The sequence below is a fragment of the Phocoena phocoena genome, chromosome 13 (assembly GCF_963924675.1).
Source record: "Phocoena phocoena chromosome 13, mPhoPho1.1, whole genome shotgun sequence".
Taxonomy (NCBI): Eukaryota; Metazoa; Chordata; class Mammalia; order Artiodactyla; family Phocoenidae; genus Phocoena; species Phocoena phocoena.
Genome location: NC_089231.1, coordinates 7,561,758 through 7,577,136, shown reverse-complemented (window position 1 = coordinate 7,577,136; position 15,379 = coordinate 7,561,758). Strand labels below are relative to the sequence as shown.

The window sequence follows — 15,379 nt, the reverse complement described above, 5'->3', positions numbered from 1 at the left end:
AGGACCAATGTCTTTTCTTTAAATAATCAGTGACTAAAAGCTCTGTTTGAATTATGTCATCTCCAGCCTTCCATAATGCATCATCTTTGATTTCCAGTTTGGCACTTCTTTTAAGTAAAATCATAATCACACTTGCAAAGCAGCCTTCGTACAAAGGCCGAGATATTTTTTGAAATAACGTTTTCATAGTCCTTTAGAGCGGTTTTGCTTACATCTAATTCCACAGAAAATTTTTTTAGCCATCTGCATTTATTTAGTGTTTACAAATCGATTAACTTTTTTTTGTAGAAAGAACTTAAAAAAAAAATAAAAAGACTCTAAGTTCAGAAAAATTTGGATGAGCATCAGCAATGCCCAGAAGGGGTCTAACAAGTGACCAAGTGATAGTGTTCCTGATCTCAAATAGAGTACAAGTAGATGTAATTCAGCTGATAGAATAAAACAATCACAGGAATGCTGAAGAAGAGGAGAATTGGAAAGAGGTGGCTAATAGAAATTTTATGATGTTTTGAAACTTTATGAGGCAGTTGGTTTTAGTGTGTTGTTTTTATGTAACATATGATTGGATTTTAAAAACCAGATCTGAAAGTCTTTTTCTTTTTATAGATGGGTGTATCCCATTCATATTTACTGGCATAACAAACATTGGGACCTAAATTCCATCTCCTGTTATATTGGCCATTGACCTTATTTTCTTTTTTTATATGGTCTGTTTCTTTCCCTCATTTCTACTTCTCCCTTTATGGAAAGGCTTTAGTATCTCTTTTATATTTTTCCTTTTTTATAAAGGTAGTGGCAGGTAGTGACCTGACAGATTCAGGAGCAGTGGAGTAGAATTCAAGGAGCTGACCTGGAAGGGCATGAGCCGTGTCACATTCAGAAACTGGCTGGAAATTGAAATGCAGAGAGATGGTTACAACAGTGAACCTCCTATCTTGCTGATTTTTAATGTAGATGCTTTGCTTACATTAAAAGTCTTTCTCTTTGTTCTTTTAAACTGTCTTCACAGGTAGTTTAAGCTATCAGTTCTCAAAGTATGGTTTGTGGATCCCCTTTCATAATAATGCTAAAACATTTGCCTTTTTCACTGTATCGCCATTTTTACCGAGGGTGCAAAAGCAATGTGAATAAAATTGATGGTGCCTTACCACGAACAAAGCAATGGCACTAACTGTGTAATAGTATTAAACTTTCATAGTAGTCATATGTTCTTCACCTCCAAGCACTTGTAGTAAGAAGAAAATTCCAGTTACATTTAAGAATGTCATTGATGAAGCTATAAAAATTATTAATTTTATTACATTTTGACCTTGAGTACACACCTTTTCAAAATCCTTATGATGAAATGGAAGTGCATAGGAAGCACTTGTACCACATGCTAATGAAGGTGTCTTGAGCGAAGCCTTGTGCCATTGAGTTACTTACTGAACTAGCTGCTCTTTCATGACATGCCACTTTTACCTAAAAGAACAATTGACAGACAAACTATGGTTAATCAACTTGAGTGTTCAGTCGATATTTTCTTATAAATGGTCAAAGTAAAGCCTTTCTCTTCACTGACAGTATCGTTGCCCACGTTAGATTCAAGCAAAAATTAGAATTGAGGAAAACTTCGATCTACCACTGTTTGCTTAACTGCTTCCCAGTACTTACAAACTTTTCTGATGAGATCAGTGGTGATATTAAGTGTAATTTTTTGATACTGTATAATGAAATAACTAATACATGATGTTAAAAAATCATGCCTGCATAAAGGATTCATTCAAAATGTCACCGAGACCAATGGATTAAATGTAGTAGAGTAAAAGAATTCTTGATATGGCTGTAGATTTCTTAGCACTACTAACTTTTAGGAAACTAGCACTTGATTTTGTTCTAGTATCACAAGAAGACTATCCACAGTTATAGGAAAAGGTTATTAAATAAAATATCCTCCCCTTTCCAGTTCTATATCTGTATGTAGGAGGTTGGATTTTCTTCTTACACTTTAACTGAAACAACATATTGTAACAGATTGAATGCAAACACAGACGAGTGCAGTTGTCTTGTCAGACAGAGAAAAGATTTACAATAACGTAAAACAGTACTACTTCTCTCACTGAATTTTTGTTTGGGAAAATGTATTTATTTTTCTTGAAAAATTATTTATGTTAACATGTAATGAGTAAATTGTCATTTAAAAATGAATTAATAAATATTTTTATTAAATCTCTAATTTCTAATAGGGATTAAATGTAATAGAGTAAAAAAATTCTTGATATGGTTTCATGTTTCCCAGGGCAACTAACCCTTTTTGGGGTTTTTTTTGCTGTGTTGGGTCTTTGTTGCTGCGCATGGCTTTCTCTAGTTGCTGCCAGTGGCGGCTACTCTTCGTTGTGGTGCGCGGGCTTCTCATTGAGGTGGCTTATCTTGCGGAGCACAGGCTCTAGGTGCACGGGCTTCAGTGGTTGTGGCTCGCAGGCTCAGTAGTTGTGGCGCACGGGCTTAGTTGCTCCGTGACATGTAGGATCTTCCCGGACCAGGGCTCAAACCCGTGTCCTCTGCATTGGCAGGCGGATTCTTAACCACTGCGCTACCACGGAAGCCCAGGGTAACTAACTTTTAAGAAACGATTTCAGTAGATATAACCCACAGAGACAGAGCTTTTTGTGGCCTTCAGTAGTTTCTAAAAGGACGAAAAGGTCCCAAGACAGGAAAGTTTGGGAACCACTGACTTAAGCACGAGCACGACCAACAGGGCAGCTTGTTACAGGGGAAACGTGAGCTTTGGCGTCAGCATCCAGGTTCAAATGCTGGATCTGCTAGTTTTCCTCGTGGCAAATTATTTAACTTATCTGGGCAAGTTCTAATCTCTCTGAGACTCATTTTCCTCACTTTTAAAATGGCAATAATAACGCTATTTTGTTTGATGAAGGTTAGGTAGTTGTTTTGATGTTGTCCTTTAAGTTTTTTCATTTTACAATGGCAAGCATGACTACCTCCAATCATTCCTTAAAAAAGAGATTGTGAAATTATTTGAAGATATTATCTTCTGCCTGTATGGATAAAGTATTCATGTCTAAAACTTCCCCTTGAACCTTTGTACACATTTTCAAGTATATGTGTAAACTTAAAATTTTACAATTAGAAAAGCAGTGAAACTAATTCAGAACATTTACTTCGGCATGATGAGACAGATGGTAATCCTATAAAAAGATGGCATGTATTTTTAGAAGTGCAAACAGAAAAACAGATACTCTTAAAAATTCCAGAGTAATCTTTGCCTAGAAAATGAAGGGAAGAGATAAAAGACCATATGGCCTACTAGAACTTTTTGTAGTTTCTAATGTTTAGGATTGAATTTTGTTTATTGAATGTTATATTAAGTTGCATATGGGTTGGTAGTTGAAAAAGGAATAATTATCAAGTAGATAATTACCAAGTACTTTTACTGTGGTTATCGGTCTTGTTTTCTATGAAATGGATGTGATAGTGGGAAGCAGAACCATTTGAACCCCAGATCTACTAAGGGTAATTTAAAGTAATACTTACCACGTCACAGGCAGTTACCGGTTCTGCTCTTGAGGCAATTAAATACATCAGCATCAAGTCGCCTGTCATTGTGGACCAGTGTTCTCATTCATTTTACTTTGTTGTTTATTCAGCAGATATTTATTGAGTGCCTTCTTTGGACCAGATATAAGCTAGGTGCTGCGATAACATGCTGGGAAAAAAATGGACATAGTCTCAATCATAGTCTGATGGGGTGATAGGTATTAATCGAATAATCATACAAACAGATGTAAGCATACATCCCAGATAAAAATCAAAGGCCAGAGAGGTAGGCAGTATTCTGAGATCATGTAATTGGGGGATTTCACCTAATCAGGAAGAGCAAGGTATGTTCCCTGAGGAACTGACAGATGAGCTGATGTGTGAAGGAATTAGTCAAGGAGGAGAATGGAAAAAAAAAAACAAACCACAGTTCAAATCAAAGGAGCAGTATGTTAAGAAGTTGTGTGTTGAGTGAAAATATGGTGAATGTGAATGGAGCAGAAATCATCAAAAATAGCCAGACTCTGTAGAACCTTATTGACCATGTTGAGGAGTGTTGTAACATTTTCCTAAATGACGGTGAATTACTGCTTAAGGTGGGGAGTGAGGAAGGTGAAGATGGGCAGGGGATCCGTTCACCATACCTGATTAGGTTTGCATGTCTAACATTTATTGACTCCTAGTTACTGAGCACCTCCTGTGCCCGTGCTGTGTTCCTGGATGCTTGGGACACATCAGTGAGTAAAGCAGAGTTAATATCCCTACTTTTGTAAAGCGTATGTTCTTTAAAGAGGGAGGAGAGTGACGGAGAACCTACTAAGACAGTTCTGTTGTCTGCCAGGGAAAATGAGTGAGCATGGTAAGCGGGTTTGTGTTGCAGCCTAAATGGCATGATCAGGGCAGGTCTCACTGAGAAAGTGACAGTCGTGAAGACTTGAAAGAAGTGGCGGGGGAGGAGTTGGTTGTGTAATGTTTGCAGCCAGCGCCCAGGCCCTAAATGGCAGCACGTGTCTAGTATTCTCAGAGCACCAGGACGCGAGTGGAGAGGGCAAGGGAAGAGTGGTATAGGAATGGGGGCGTGACATCATGTGCGGCCTTGCAGTCCGCTGTAAAGACCTGTTTTTCACTGGGTGAGATGGAAAGCTCTTTCGGGTTTTACTCTTCCTGCAGTTTGGCGGTTGGATTCGAGGAAGACCAGAGTGTATGTGGGCAGGAGATGAGGCTGTTGCCTTCTTATAGGCTGCCTGGATCCTGCAGTGTGTTCTTATTCAGGCCTGCTTTCCACTTCACTTTCTGAATCTTTCTTCGTCCTCTGAACCTACTTTTCAGAACTTACCTAGTTGTGAATCCCTAAAGCTTGGGCACGTGCTGCAGATGTTTTCCGTGCAACCTCGGGATGAGTCTGTGTGTGTTCCTAGCTGCATTAACTGTGTCTACACACCTACACACACACACACACACACACACACACACACACACACACACGTTTCTAATGACTGGCCTATCCATAAATGGTGGACCCTGAAGGGTTTGAAACTACAACTATTTCCTACCAGAATTGAAATTGAATGTAATTCACTAAAATTATATCACAAAATTGGGGCATTATGAAGAATTGCTTGCAAATGGAAACTAGCTATGAATAAAACCTTTATATGCAGTTGACTCATGTTTGAGTCTCTCCAGTGCTTTATGTTGAACTTGAACTCTCCCCACCCATCCATTGTTAGAAGAATTTAAGAGGCATGTGGCCTGTTAGGAGAACTTGGATAGCCTCCCCGAGATCTCCAAATGGCTCTGCGTGATTAGCATCTTACTTTTATTCAGAAACTGTTCATCTGTTTTTCAGATGAGGCAGTTTGAGACCCCTGGGTTCTTTGTGGGCTTTTTTGGTTTGTTTTCTCAACAAAGTTACACTCCTGATGGGTTTGTGTCTGTGTTGGAGAGGATGATGTGTGGTCTCAAAACTGGGAAGTGCATATATAAACTAGACCATGTTCATATTTGAAACCTTTTAGTTCTTCTCATTGCACTTTGAACCAGACCCAGGTACCTTGCCGTGCCTGTCTTGTGCCCACTCATCCTTCACGCCTTGGACTTCGGGCACACTGGGCTTCTCAGTTTTGCATCTGCAGTTTCCCACCTCAGGGCCTTTGCACATGCTCTTCCCTCAATCTAGAAAGTTGTTCACTCAGCCTTCCTTTGCACGACTGGCTCCTTCTCATCACTCCAGCCTTAGCCTAAATATTTGGCTGTCAGAGAGGCCTTGGATACGTGTCTTACGTGTTTATGGAGCCTAAAGTAGGAACCCTGGTGTTCTCTGATAGCCTCCCTTTCCTTCATGGTATCTGTCACACTTACCAACGATCGTCCTCTTCGCTTTACTTGGTCTGTGTCTGCACGGCCCAGGCAGCCTCTCCCAGGAAATGGTGAGTACCGGGACCTTAGGGCCACTGGCTCTGTTACCACTGAGGTGCATTCTTCCCATGTACAGAGTTTTCTCTGAAGACAGAAGACCTTTTTGTAGGTCAGGACTCCTTTGAGGGTGTGAGGAAAGTGACAGGTAGGGAAAGGAACATAGAGTATTTGGTCTGTGAGTTCAGCAGATTGGCAGAACCACTGAGACCCACTCGTGAATTTTACCCACACGCTAGCATGCAGCAGGTCAGGGTGCAGCTAGGAAGCAGAATCAGGAATCACTATGCCCTCCCCTTGTCTTTATTTACAGTCTGGTCTGTCTTAGGCTTTTAATCGTTGGTCATGTTCGTGGTTGACTGCTTAAAGATACTCTATCAGATTGTGTCTGTCCAGTCTCTTCCTATTGTTTTTTTTTCTTTTTTTGAATTTTATTTTTTATACAGCAGGTTCTTATTAGTTATCTATTTTATACATATTGGTGTACCTGTCATTTTCTTTCACCCATCTTGGAGCTCACAGTTTTCATCTCTTAGTTTTGAATCACACATCTTAACTCCTCTTGGATCCAGTAGAGTATCTTACAAATGGGAGGGGGAAAGGGCAGTAGAGGACTTTATGAAAAGCAGCTTACAAGCAGAAAGGACAGTCTGGAGCACCTACTGTAATATTCTGAGACTGAGGACAACCTTATGTTTCTTTTGGACCTGATGACAGCATAGTACTTATATAGGTAATGTCATTGTTGTGCTACTTTTCACCCAGCTTCAACTTGTGAGATCAAAGATACTTTTTATTTTTAGATGTACTTATACAACTACATGGTACTAAGTATTGGGGGGTGGGATGTAATTTAGTATATTTACTTCCTTCTCTTTACTAGTATTTATTTGGTGGAATTTCTTCAGTAGTTTTCACATGTCTGAACACATACCATGTGAAGTATGGGAGTAGGCACCCATTACCCGGATGGTAGAGCTTGCTACAGATAGACACGTGTTTTTCTGTGTGTCTTTTTTTTACGTGGAATTGCCAATCCTTGATCATTTGTAATAATGACTTTTGATTCTTATAGGAGATAGAGTGCTTTATTTTTTTATTTTTTATTTTTTATTAGACCTTTATTGGAGTATAATTGCTTCACAATACTGTGTCATATGGATCAGCCATATGGAGTGCTTTATTTTGATAAGAGGAGATTTAGCCAGTTTTGCACAGTGTGGATTTTTCTATCCATTTACTTGACAGCTAAGGAATATTTATTTGGTATCAAAGAGTTTAAGCAGTGTATATTAAGTATCTAATGATAGTTCCTGGTTAGGAATATAAAAAACGAATAAGACATGGTCTCTATTTTTTAGTACTACGGTCTGGTTGGAGAGATAAGACATGAATAGAATACAAGCAGTTCTAAGTCACTGTGTGATATACTATTAAAGAGGTACAGAAAAAAAAAAAAAAGAGGTACAGGTTGAGTATTTGGAGTCCAGAAAAGGGAGGGAACTCCTTTCTGGCTGGGTGATCAGAGAATATTTAAGGAGGAAGTATATTTTTTCAGGAATTCCCTGAAAGGTGGATTAGGAAAGAAGAAGAGAACATTTATCAGGAGGAGGAAAATAGCATAAACGAGGCACAGCAGTAGAAAAACAAAAGACTTCATAATTAAGATTGGAAGTGAACTTTTTTTCCTTCTCTTTTTAGTGAAGTACAGCTGATTTACAATGCTTTCATTTCTGCGGCACAGCAAAGTGATGCAGTTATACATATATACATTCTTTAATATTTTTTTTCCATTATGGTTTACCATAGGATATTAAATATCGTTCCCTATGCTATATAGCAGGATCTTGTTGTTTATCCATTCTATATATAATGGTTTGCATCTGCTAATCCCAGCCTTCCACTCCATCCCTCCCGCAACTCTCTCCTCCTTGGCAACCACAAGTCTGTTCTCTGTGTTCATGAGTCTGTTTCTGTTTCTTAGATAGGTTCATTTGTGTCATATTTTATATTCCACATATAAGTGATATCATATGGTATTTGTCTTTCTCTTTATGACTGACTTAGTATGATAATCTCAAGTTGCATCCATGTTGCTGTAAATGACATTATTTTGTGCTTTTTTATGACTGAGTACTATTCCATCATATCTGTGTACCACATCTTCTTTATCCATTCATCTGTTGATGGACACTTAGGTTGCTTCCATGTCTTGGCTATTGTGAATAGTGCTGCTATGAACATAGGGGTCCATGTGTCTTTTTGAATTAGAGTTTTGTCAGGATATGTGCCCAGGAGTGGGATTGCTGGGCCATATGGTCATTCTATTTTTAGTTTCTTGAGGACCCTCCATACTGTTCTCCACAGTGGCTGTACCAACTTACATTCCCACCAACAGTGCAGGAGGGTTTCCCTTTTCTCCATACCCTCTCCAGCATTTTTTATTTGTAGACTTTTTAGTGTTGGCCGTTGTGACAGATGTGAGGTGGTACCTCAATGTAGTTTTGATTTGCACTTTTCTAATAATTAGAAATCTGAATTAACATTTTATACCATTCCTAGAAAGTCAGCTGGGCCTGACCGTCTACGTCGAGCTTTAAATAGATTTACATGCTTGGGTTTGGGAGGTGGTGGGGGTGACGCTCCTGACAGACCAGATACAAGCCATTTTGGATACCGATCCATTGATCTCGTTTATCGAGAATTTGCTGATGTTCGGTTATTATTGTAAACGTTACTTCCTTTGCAACGTCCCTGTTGTTGCAGCAAAACATGTTTGTTTTGTCTGGTTTTCACAGCCTTTGGTTTTATGGATATTGGTAGTTACGTTCTCTTAATATCTGTGTGAACCAATGCCCAGTTTTTTGGTGGACAAAATTGGGTTCATTGCTAGTGAGCCAGAAAATTATCACTTAACACAGGGAGGCTTTTATTAGTCTTCAGGTCACCAATTTCTACCTGTTAAGACAAATAAATGCAGTTTCTGCTACTACGATGAATTGTACTTAGCTAGTTGTTAGGAGTGTTCCCTGCAGGTGAAAGTGTTGAAGCTGCAAGTACCCCTCTCGGGGCGCTCTTGGCTGTGCAGGGTACTGGCAACGCGAAGGTGGATGGGCCCTGTTCTTGCTGAACTAACTCATGGCTATAGAAGGACATTTCTAGGCTTTTCCTAGATAACTCATCACAGATGATGGGACTGCTTTAATTCATTTTTACAGATGTTTGAATATTTAAAAATACGTATAGCTTGTTGTAGAATCGATGAGGCTTATTACGGATGTGGGGCCTTCTCTGTTGAGTGCTGGCCGTTTGCAGGACACAGGCTGGTAGCTTGGTAGCTTGGAGAGGCCGGGGCCGGTGTGGATCAGTGTGAAGAGGATGAGTGGCTCTGTTAGAGCTGTGTTAGGAAGTAAGGAACACCAACCGTAATTAGGGTAGAATCAAAGTAAGGTGCAGAAGGGAAAGAGGTAGAGTCGGGGTTGCTCTCTAAGCATTATCAGGTATTTGTCCAGTGCTGATCATGTAGGCAGTGATGCATTGTGCTCTGTGAAATGGAAAAAATATGTCTTAACGGAGCTTACCTTCTTATAAACATACTCGGGCATCCTTGTTCAGAAGCTAAAGGATTGAAAGTGACTAAAATAAAACTTTTTGTGGAGATATTTTTTAATGAGACCTTCTAACAGTTTTTATTTTTTGCATTTTTTTAGAAAATGGCTCCAAAGGGTAAATGAAGCGGGAAAAATACATAGATGCAGCATTGCGTGCAGCCTCTCCAGATGTTCGAGGATAATATTCCAGAGAGAAATTGATTCCCTTGGATTAGGTAACTAGTCAGAATGAAGAAGATTAGTCTTAAAACCTTCCGGAAATCTTTCAACTTGAATAAAAGTAAAGAAGAAGCGGATTTTATGGTTGTACAACAACCATCACTAGCCAGTGACTTTGGAAAAGAGGATTCCTTATTTGGTAGCTGCTATGGGAAAGATATAGCCAGCTGTGATCTCAACAGTGAAGATGAAAAAGGCGGAAAGAGTAGATCAAAAAGTGAAAGCCTAATGGGTACGTTAAAAAGACGGCTGTCTGCGAAACAGAAGCCGAAGGGCAAGGGTGGCGCGCCCTCGGGGGGCTCCGCGGACGAGGACACCTTCTCCTCCTCCTCGGCCCCCATCGTCTTCAAGGACGTGAGGGCGCAGAGGCCCATGAGGTCCACCTCGCTGCGCAGCCACCACTACAGCCCCACGCCGTGGCCCCTGCGCCCCACCGCGTCGGAGGAGACGTGCATCAAGATGGAGGTGAGGGTCAAGGCCCTGGTCCACTCGCCCGGCCCGGGCCCGGCCCTGAACGGCGTGCGCAAGGACTTCCACGACCTCCAGGCCGACACCGCGTGCCAAGAACAGACGAACTCACTCAAGAGTTCTGAGTCTCAGGATGGGGACCTGCATCTCCACCTGGAAGAACATGTGCCTGTCGTTATCGGACTCGTGCCTCAGGACTACATTCAGTACACTGTGCCTTTGGAGGAGGGGATGTACCCTCTGGAAGGACCGCGCGGCTATTGTCTGGACGGCTCCTCCCCCATGGAAGTCTCCGCGGTCCCTCCTCCAGTGGGAGGGGGCTCCTTCCCCGAAGACGAGAATCAGGTAGACCCGGACCTCGCGGTGGCCCCAGAGATCTTCGTGGACCCGTCGGTGAATGGCTTGCTGATCGGCACCACGGGAGTCGTGCTGCAGAGCCCGAGGGCGAGTCCCGACGACGCCCCGCCACTCTCACCGTTGCTACCTCCCCTGCAGACGAATCAGATCCAAAGGAACTTCGGCGGGCTCGCCGGCTCCGACGCCCACGTGGCCGAAAGTATGCGCTGTCACTTGAATTTCGATCCTAACTCTGCCCCCGGGGTTGCCAGAGTTTATGACTCGGTGCAGAGTAGTGGTCCCATGGTCGTGACAAGCCTTACGGAGGAGCTGAAGAAACTTGCGAAACAGGGATGGTACTGGGGCCCCATCACTCGCTGGGAGGCAGAAGGGAAGCTGGCCAACGTGCCGGATGGCTCTTTCCTCGTTCGGGACAGTTCTGACGACCGCTACCTTTTAAGCTTGAGCTTCCGCTCGCATGGCAAGACCCTTCACACTAGAATCGAACATTCAAATGGTAGGTTTAGCTTTTATGAACAGCCGGACGTGGAAGGACACACGTCTATCGTGGACCTGATCGAGCACTCAGTCAGGGACTCCGAGAACGGGGCCTTCTGTTACTCCAGGTCTCGCCTGCCGGGCTCGGCCACCTACCCCGTCAGGCTGACCAACCCCGTGTCGCGCTTCATGCAGGTGCGCTCCCTGCAGTACCTGTGCCGGTTCGTCATCCGTCAGTACACCAGAATAGACCTGATTCAGAAGCTGCCTCTGCCAAACAAAATGAAGGATTATTTACAGGAGAAGCACTACTGAGAGGCTGTGAGAACCCTGCGTCTTGCACTTGGGGAGGAAGGAAAAGAGATCGAAATACAGTTTACAGACTTTCCATTGCTATCAAAATCTTTTGCTGCCATACTGTTTCAGTTTTATGTGTAAAAGAGTACCCAGTTCGTTTAGGGGTGGGGAAGTGTCGGCAAGGTGTCTTGGGTTTACTTTGGTTCTTTGCGAAGGGAAGTCTTGAGGCTTTAGAAGAGTGAACTATCTTCCATCAGTGTGCAGAAGAATCACAATGTGAGTTATCAGATGCTCCTCACCCGCCCGCCCCCAGTCCTTTGCTGCTATCCACTGTGATTTTTATGCATTAAGAGCACATTTCACGTGTATTCAATCCTAAGTAAAGTTAAATGAAACTTAGAGAATGAACATTGTTATGTCTCTTTCAATGGCCCGTTTTCAAAGATAGTGTTGAGTAAACATAGCCGTGTGATAAATCACAGAAGTCACACCTACACTGAAAATGATTTGTAATTTCATACTTCAGAAGGATTTATTTAGAATTATGAACTGACATAATCTTGGGTAATGGAACAGAGAATCTGCTACATATCTTTTACAACATTGAGTTCTAAATTATTTTCAAGGTTGTGCTGTTATTTTGGTTGTGAGAAGTTGGACTTTCCTGTTGCCTTCATTTTCATCTTGTGGTTTGTCTGTTTTAATAAATGGCCTTACAGAATTGTAAAGAAATGTATACCACCAATTTAGAAATTGTTGCCTTTTCTGTCATTAAACTCTGGTACAAATTGGCGTAACATATAAAGACCTAATGGAACTAGAACTATTAAAGAAATACTAGATGATCATAGTTTCCGGTGATAAGCGGTTTTATTGTTATCTATACTTTCCTTTGGTAAAATGTCTTATCTGTGATTTCTTTAGCTTAGTCAACATTTTCTTGGGTGAACTTGATGTAGAAATGATTTTCATAAATGGACTAGATCCTCTTGCAACACAAAGTTTATATAAAGTTTTAAATTGATTTGAATAGAAAGAACACATTGTTTTAAAGTTAGGTTTATATTTTTCGTTTATGCAGTCACTATTAAGATGTGCTAGATTTGACCCTTCCTTCCCCCCACCAAAAAAACAAAAAACCCAAAAAACCCAGTGACTTTAGTTGAAAAACTGTGGAGATTGTGGAGCACCACGTAAGAAAAATATTAAAACTCAATCAGGTGTATGGAAGTGTTTGCCTACCGTATATACTGACCTTTAAAAATAGGTTTTCTATTTGTTTCTTTTTAAGTCCTTAGTAAATTGACATCATTAGTTTTTTCATCTCTTCTGAGTCAGTCCTTTGGGCGGGGGTGGAGTATGTTACCTCCAATACTTTTTATTTTGAAATGCAGTGTTTATTTACTGCATGATTCTTTAGTGTTTCGGAATTGCTCCATCCAGAAGATGTTTTCTAGCTACATAACTTTAAAGGAAATGTTTCCCTCTCAGACGAAGCATGTAATTTAAGACATTTCTTCCTTTGTCCCTTGGTTTTCCTATCTCTTAGCCCCATTTAAAAACAAGAGTAAAGGTCTCAGATCAAATTTAATAGCGTTGACATTCAGACATAAGCAGTATCCCCATTTTTTTCTCTCTTTGTTTTTTAGAGTCAACTGAGAATTACCAAGAAAAGGCACAATGCCATAATATCTGTTATGATATTTTGACTTAAAGGGGAAAAGGTACTTAATTTTGGTGGAATGTTTGATTGTACCTTGTTACAAAGACTCCTCTTTCATTTTCTGATATGTTTTCACCTAATAAGATGGAATATGGAGTATACTGTAATAATATAATTTAAGTGTTCATTGTAAGCTATTTGGATTAAGAACTATTACAGAGTTGTAAACTTATCAAATTAATGCAAGACATTTAAACTATTTTTTTGCAAAACTATTTATTTTTAAACAATTTAAAATATATCTAGGGTGAGTTAAAAGTCCCTGTGCATCTATATTAGATGGCAGGTATTGTCACAGAGTCACTGTGTGTTAATAATAAATGTTGAGATGGCTTCTCCATGTTTCTAGAAGCATTTACATGTACTCTTTGTGAGATCATGGTGCACAGAGGTCTTTGGACTGCCCTGAACCCCATCTTAATGTGGGCGTAGCCTGTTCCCCACGCCTTCCTCATGATACCATGTGTTTAAGATCTAGCCATTTGGTTTCAAGTTAAGATCATTCTGATTTCCATATAAATGGTTTTAAAATCGTATTTTGTGTTTTTATGGAGGGCAAGTCTTGATACTGTTCTAATTCAGAAAGCCAATCTTTAATGTGCTTTTTTATGTTCATAATATAAAATACTTTTAAGTAAAATGCCCTATTCTAATCCAATTTCAAATTGCTAGGGTCTGATAGTGTATCAGTAAAAATAAAAATATTTGCCAAGAAGTTATTTACAAACAGAGAAAGGAGCGTTGCAATATTTTCTGCTTTTGTTTAAAGAGAACCATTTGGCGTATAGGCAGTACAACATAATGTGAAAGACTGGCTTTGTAGGGTAGTAAAACAGTCTGGTTAAAATTGGAAAGGGGAAAAAGAGAAATCATCCTGTAGTTTTGTCTAGGTAGCATTTGGGTGAATTTCTGGATTCTGTTGAATGGTAGCGTAGATGACATGGGCACTACCTGTAAGTGATTTCTTAAATATGTGTTTCTGAAAATCTGAGCTCAAGGCAAGAAAAAGAAAACAAGAAAGCTGTATCTTTCTGCCATAATAAATGAATCAGAGTTGCTTTTTATCAAATATCTCGTCACAGAAACATGATGGAGGCCAGAAGCTATTTCCAGTGTTAGGAGGACACTATTATGCAATTTTACAAATAATAAGAAAGCATAGAAAGTACTTGAAAAAGTCTCTTTCTCTTTCTAAGGAAACCTGTTCTCTGTTTGGCGCAATAATGTGAAAATTTTGGAAGGTCAAAAAATATCACAGGAAACGATCATAGAACTAAAAGTAGTTTTTAAGGAAACCAGCTACACAGGGCAACCATCTTGCTGTTAAAGAAAATCATGTGCCAAAAGGCTGTGTCACTGGCATATAGGAAATAAAACCCAAGTATATACACATGGTGACTTCTGAGCCAGTATTACTGAAACGGGATAAACGTTACTGAGATCCTAGGTAGGTTATATGCAGTGTCTCTACTCGTGCTACCAGTCTGAATATCTTTCTTAACAATGCTTTCAGAAATGCCAATTTTGATCATCGTACATTTCACATTGTATATGAGAGATACTTGCTTTATGAATGATTCAAAGTAACGCATTTTAAATGTTCATGGCTTTTCATCGAATGCGAGGTCGTAATTTGAAAATGAAATCATGCTATCAGCAACAGACAGTTTGGTTGAAAACTCTAATAAGGAACAGTCGCCAGTTCCGTAAATAAATAACTTTAAAATTCTAGAATAAAGTACTGGTACGCTAGTAATCACAAATTCGGTTTCTTTTAATACTTTTTTAATCCTGTAAAGATTTTTTATAAACATCCTTTTTTATTAATCAGTTAAAACATGGCGAATGTGTAGCTGCCGTTTCTGAAAAGTGATCCAAACTCTACATCCAGAGATGATGAAAAATTCTTATAGAATTTTGTAATAAGTATACATGTTGGGTTAAAGAAATTTTATAGTCGTTGGAGTGCCATGGAATTAATACTTGCAATCCAGATTGCTGTAGTTTACACTTTTCTGTATGTTTCGAATCAGGTGTGTACCATTTGTACTGAGAACACCACAGAATGAATTATCCAAAGTCCATTGATTTTAATACGTGTTTTGGTTTGTAAACAAATTAGAGTAATTTCTTGCACATTTTTGGAAATTAATCGTATAAAGAATTTATGTATCTGCTTCTAGATACAGTGTGTAAATAAAAATTTCGTTCACAAGGTCTGCCTTGCAGTCTATTTAATAACCAGATGCAGAGTTGGATTTTAATTAGTATAGGGTTA

General features: G+C 39.9%; 1 protein-coding gene across 1 annotated transcript in view; it reads left to right on the top strand.

Annotated features, from left to right (window-relative positions):
- Nucleotides 1–12,096, top strand: part of SOCS6 (suppressor of cytokine signaling 6) — a 30,548-nt gene extending 18,452 nt beyond the window's left edge. The window contains exon 2 of the mRNA XM_065890131.1: nt 9,660–12,096. Within this exon, the coding sequence (XP_065746203.1) occupies nt 9,789–11,396 (1,608 nt within the window). The 5' untranslated portion in view covers nt 9,660–9,788 and the 3' untranslated portion in view covers nt 11,397–12,096. The remainder of the gene's footprint in view (nt 1–9,659) is intronic.
- Nucleotides 12,097–15,379: the final 3,283 nt, after the last annotated feature.